The 5949-nt window shown below is 45.4% G+C and overlaps 1 protein-coding gene across 1 annotated transcript in view; it reads left to right on the forward strand.

The window, feature by feature from the left end:
• The window catches only part of PDCD11 (programmed cell death 11), a 26743-nt gene that overhangs the window by 14637 nt on the left and 6157 nt on the right, over positions 1-5949 (forward strand). The window contains exons 19-26 of the mRNA XM_009328436.1: positions 59-579; positions 1069-1131; positions 1608-1716; positions 2231-2320; positions 2647-2749; positions 3966-4143; positions 4813-4869; positions 5671-5793. Of these exons, the coding sequence (XP_009326711.1) occupies positions 59-579; positions 1069-1131; positions 1608-1716; positions 2231-2320; positions 2647-2749; positions 3966-4143; positions 4813-4869; positions 5671-5793 (1244 nt within the window). The remainder of the gene's footprint in view (positions 1-58; positions 580-1068; positions 1132-1607; positions 1717-2230; positions 2321-2646; positions 2750-3965; positions 4144-4812; positions 4870-5670; positions 5794-5949) is intronic.

The following is a 5949-nucleotide window of genomic DNA, read 5'->3' on the forward strand; positions in this document are numbered from 1 at the left end:
TAAAGTGGAGGGAATCAAAACCTCAGCAGGAGAAGTAACTATCTCCATTTCTGTCTAGCGGCTCACAGAGAACTCCCAGCACTCTGCCATCGTGCAGCACATAGCAGAAGAGTTTGCCATTGTGTCTTTGTTGGAAATGGGCCAGCTGGCAGCTATTCCCATAGCCTCTCACTTCAATGACACCTTCCGCTTTGACTCAGAAAAACTGAAGGTGGGACAAACAATCTCTGCAACCTTAAAAGTAGTGAAGGTAAATGACCTCGGAGTCTTGTTAGCAGTACAAGGCCCAGCAAAGAAGAATGTTTTTGTAAGGGTCCGGAACGAATCTGAGACAGCATTAGAAGAGATGCTTGCTGCTGTGAAACACTCACTTTCCCTGGGGGATATTGTTACTGGTACTGTTAAATCCGTCAAACCAACCCATGTCACAGTTGCTATTGATGACAAGCTGACAGGTTCAATCCACGCATCCCGGATTCTGGATGAAGTGCCTATAGGCTCTTTTCCAACATATACCCTGAAAGCTGGACAGAAGGTGACTGCCCGAGTCATTGGAGGCAGAGATGTGAATACTCACAGGTGGGAAAACATGCTCATAATATTACTTCTTGGGGAATGCAAGGGATGAAACAGTTATTCAATTTGGATGACCTAGGATGCTCCCTCTGTCACCAGATGCTGTTAACAGCTATCCTTGCTGGAGTAGTTGAGACCTGAGGAAATCTGCTATTATATTCTGTCTGAGATCCAGGTTTCAGTGAATTAGCTCTCTACCTGTGTCACTGTATTTATCTTGAGTATAGATTGCAAGAAAAAAAGATATGTAAACTCTTAAGGTCCAGTGGAAGTCTTAAATGCAAGCAAGATTTGGCCCCAGGGGCTAAATTGCCAAGTATCTTGGGTACCTAAATTGCCACTGAAATAGCACTAGGAAGTACTGGAACTGGAAGGCTTTGGTAGTTTTAGAGGGCTTACACCTGTTTTTTTTGCCAATGCAGAGGGATTACAGGTGGGTGACTGGAGCCTGGGGAGATCATGAGAAACATTGATCCTTTTCCTGTTCTTTAGGTACCTGCCCATTACCCATCCGCACTTCACACAGTCCATTCCAGAGCTCAGCATTCGACCAAGGTAAGTGTTGGCCTCTGTGCTATCTGCAGATGCTTTGCAGCGCTTGTATCCTTGTAGGTTCCCCTCCCTTGTTCCTCCCATTTGTGAAGGAGCTGGCCATGAGCAAGGACCTCCGCATGTATGCAGTGTGACAAGGCCTCTTACTCTCTCTTTCACACTAACTTGGGTTTGGGAGCTGTGTTAAACCTCACAGTGCTCTCCTAGCACATGATTTCCTTTGAATGTCCTTTTGGCTTCAGGCTCTGCCAGTCTGGACTCTGGCACGTCCGTTCATGTCAGAAGGATTCCCTCTTAAGCCTAGGGAAGAATTAATTCCCTGCAGAAGGATGCAGCTGGGGAGAGGATGGGGATGAATGTCACAAAGGCATTGTCATAGTAGTACTGGCTCCCCATAATCTCCTGGGTTTCTAACTCCTATCTTCATCATTAGGACCAAAGCTGTCTTATTGATGTGCTCTTTCTTTCTTTGCAAACAGCGAAATGGAAGGGAAAGTCACAGCAATGCTGAACCTTAAAGCAGACAGTGCCCTCAAGAAACTTGGACTCTACGATGTTGGACAGACAGTCACCTGTTTTGTGAAAAAGGTGGGGTCAGAGTCTTCCTAAGAAGTGGTTGGGGGATGCAGCAAGTGGGGGTGACCTCAGGGACCTTAGTTCAGACCTAAACACTGACACTACTATGGTCTTCATTAATTGTGAGAGCGGCCCATGCCAAGTGCAGTGTCTTATGGGGAGAATAGGAGAATGAAGTCACATTTTCTATACTTGACGGAGTCGAGCTGACTCATCTTCTTCGACATGCCTGTTTGTTGCCAGCAGATGCTTCCCACCCTGCACTGCGGCAAAATGGCCTTTGAGAAATTATGTATGCCACCAGCACAAAGTATGCTCACTGCTGATGCCCTGTGTGCACTTGCCTGTGAACCACAGCAGCATTATGCTTGTAAGAGTAGAAACCAAATCACCATTTTTGCTTGGTGCAAGAGCCAAGGCTGGAGTAGTTCTTTCTAGCCTTAAAAACTAGCGAATCCACCAGGGAAGGCTTTTTTTTTCCCCAAGGTCTCATGCTGTCTTCTCTGGTCATTTGGTGTCTTCTCAGTATAACGTCCTCAAAAATTGGCTGGAGGTAGAAGTCACCCCTGACATTCGAGGAAGAGTTCCTCATCTGCTGCTGTCTCTGAATACCAAGGTAAGAAGCCATTACAGATAAGCTACACAAATATTTTTTCCTGTGCATGTGGCTGCAAGTAATGACTGCAGACAGTTCGGACATCCATGCGAACTCATAATCCAGTGCTCTGCCCTTTAGGCATCGCTGCCCCTCACTGACAAGCAAGTACTACGCCTGTAGCTAGTTTGGCTCAGGATAGCAGAGCCATTGAAGCAATGCTGAGCTGTCGGTCAAGTGTACACATCGAAGATGTGTATAGAAAGTGTAAAGCTTCATAGAAGAAACACCAGAGTTGTGCAAAGCTCCTTTTCTGCTAATAAGTGGAAATCTGTCTTTTCTTTCAGGTCTTAAAACATCCAGAAAAGAGCTTCAAAAATGGCCAGGCAATATCAGCTACAGTTACTGGAACAGATGTCACCGAAACAAACCTCTTCTTGTCACTCACAGGTATAGTGGAGCTTTAACAGCAGGACCCCACCGCACATGATGCTTTACTCAGAGGTGGGCCTGCACTGACCCCTCAGGTGAAGATGTTACATTCCAGAGCCAAGCTGTACCTCCCTGTAGGACAGAACTAACCCCTGGGACCCTGACCCAGATGTAGAATCATAGAATCATAGAATCATTAAGGTTGGAAGAGACCTCCAAGATCATCGAGTCCAACCGTCAACCCAACACCACCATGCCTACTAAACCATGTCCCTAAGCGCCTCATCTACCCGTCTTTTAAATACTTCCAGGGATGGGGACTCAACCACTTCCCTGGGCAGCCTGTTCCAATGTTTAACCACTCTTTCAGTAAAGAAATTTTTCCTCACATCCAATCTAGACCTCCCCTGGCGCAACTTGAGGCCATTTCCTCTCGTCCTTTCGCCAGTTACTTGGGAGAAGAGACCAACACCCACCTCGCTACAACCTCCTTTCAGGTAGTTGTAGAGAGCAATGAGGTCTCCCCTCAGCCTCCTTTTCTCCAGGCTAAACAACCCCAGTTCCCTCAGCCGCTCCTCATAAGTCTTGTTCTCCAGACCCCTCACCAGCCTCGTTGCCCTTCTCTGGACACGCTCCAACATCTCAACATCCTTCTTGTAGTGAGGGGCCCAAAACTGAACACAGTATTCGAGGTGCGGCCTCACCAGCACCGAGTACAGGGGCACGATCACTTCCCTACTCCTGCTGGCCACACTATTTCTGATACAGGCCAGGATGCCGTTGGCCTTCTTGGCTGCCTGGGCACACTGCCGGCTCATGTTCAGCCGGCTGTCGACCAACACCCCCAGGTCCTTTTCCGCCAGGCAGCGGCATGCAAGGCAAGAGAGGTCAGACCTTTAGACTAAAAAACCACTTTCCTGCTGTCTTGGACTGAAGCCCTTCTCTGAGCCCTTATGAACGTATTCCCTTCTGATCTCAGACACGAGATGGTACATTTGTCAACATTTGTCAGTTTTTCTGGATCGTGGAACTGTGCAGCTAGGGGACCTTGTCCGGGCTACCAAGGCAAACGCTGTGAACTGAGAGAGTGCATAGACTGCACCTTATGAAAAGTTGGTGGGTTTGATATGTGACTAGGCAACTAAAATCAGCTTCACTGACTCATTACCCCTGTTGCTTTGGTTGCATACTTTTGGAGTATTATGAAGCCCTCTCCCTCCTTCACTTTTTCCAGGAATTCAGTCACTGGAGCAGGGCACCATCACTGTAGGCATGGTAACAAAGGTGACTCCACACATTGGTTTGACCATTGCACTGCCAGGTGGGAAGACTGGCAAAGTCAGCGTCTTTCACCTGAATGATACTTACACGGAGAATCCTCTGGGTGACTTCAAAGTTGGCAAGATTGTCAGGTCAGTAATTCTCTTTTTTGTTCCCTCAAGCTGCAAGGCTTAGAAATATTCCCCTTCAGTGACAGGCTTTTTGCTGCCATAAGATGATGCCAGACCTGTAAGGTTCAGTCTGTAGCTAAGAAGTAATGCTCACTTATGACCTTGTATGCGTTTGGGTGAAAGTCTTGTATTTTCCATGTATGAAGAAGCCCCTTTTCAGCTGCCTTCTTGGGCTGTGTTTTGAGAGTAGCTACTCTCTTAGCTAAGGTGCTGATGGGACTGAGGGAAGCCAGTTATCCCAGCTCTGCTGTGGTTCTGTGGGCTGTTTGGCAAGTCAGTTGTCTTTACATTTGTAATGCACAAGTAATTGCATTTCCCTACTTCACAGACTTGTTGGGAATGCTGGAGAGTGCAACAGGCCAAGTGATTCAGCTGCAACAGTCTTTAAGTCTTTTGTACTAGCAATAGAGACTGGGTAAAGCAAGTAGGTATGTTTCAAAAAGCTCTTTAGCTGGTTTCATGAACTGTTGTGTCATGCTGGTTTGTGTTAGACAGCAAGTGGTCCAAGGGACAGAGTGGTTTGTTTCCTCTAGAGCTTCATTCTGCTAGTGAAAATATCTATTTTCTGCCTGTGGCTTTTTTTAACATGTAAAAAAGCTTTCTGTTTTCTCCCCTTACTCTGCCATGCAGATGTTACATCCTCTCCAATGAGAACGGCAAAATCCAGTTATCTCTCCGGCAATCCCGGTATGTGTCATCCCTCCAGTCTGTTGATCTCCTACTAGTGAAGAAAAGGATGGTGAAATACAGTAACTGTTGGTTTGGGCTGAGCAGTGTGAAGTGTTAAAAGGACAAGAACTACATTTTTTTTAAGGGATGAGACTTGTTCCTACTTCAGAAAGATTTTCCTGTGTATCAGCAAACGTGGAGGTGTCTGACACTTAAAGTAGAGCTGATCAAGTGGGTTCAGATTTAATTTCTGTTTATCATACATTCTGGACCTGACTTAACTTTTTTGTTTATTTATTTGGAAACAAAGGGAAAGTTCCACCATTGACTTTGCGATACAAACACGTTACTTTTCAATGTTCAGCTGCATTTTAACCGTTTTGATTAAATAGCAGACTTAGTCCTAAATGTCTCTTAAAACAGAGCCTCTTGCTCAGTCTTCTCTATGGAACAAAAATGCATAAACCATGTGGAATGAAGTATCTTAGAAATAAGTGTAATAAGTCTAAGCCAATGCTGTGCAGAATTTCAGACAGCATTTTACTCTCCTCATTTTCTTAGTGTCAGAGGAAGCCAGGCTGATCTGTTTTGTTTGGCTTTGTTTACAGCAGCATGTCTATTCCCTAATGCTATGTATAGCTTGGCAGAGATGCAGATAGTCCATTAGTACATTTGAATAAACTGAAGGGTGTGTCTGATCCGGTAGGTTTTCCAGAAAGTACTAGCTGTTGTTAATACTGATTTCTTTTTTTGATATCCAGAGCAGAATGTGGATTATTCAGATGAGTGCTTTAACTTCTAACCTCTTTTTTCTTTTAGGCTAAACCCAAAGAGCAACAGCAAAGTGGAGGATGTTGAAATAACATGTATTAAGGATGTTAAAAAAGGCCAGCTAGTGAGAGGCTATGTCAAATCAATCACTCCGTCCGGTGTATTCTTTGGGTGAGTAGCATAAGAAATTATTCTGGGAAATGAGGGGTCTTGGAGGACTTCTTTTGAATGTACGATTCTGGAATCTTGTTTGGGGGCGGTCTCTGGTGTAATGCGATGTCGCAAAATGAATTTCCTTGTGGGAATCAAGATGTCATTGCTGCTTTC

Source organism: Pygoscelis adeliae, unplaced genomic scaffold, assembly GCF_000699105.1.
Source record: "Pygoscelis adeliae isolate BGI_AS28 unplaced genomic scaffold, ASM69910v1 Scaffold317, whole genome shotgun sequence".
Lineage (NCBI taxonomy): Eukaryota > Metazoa > Chordata > Aves > Sphenisciformes > Spheniscidae > Pygoscelis > Pygoscelis adeliae.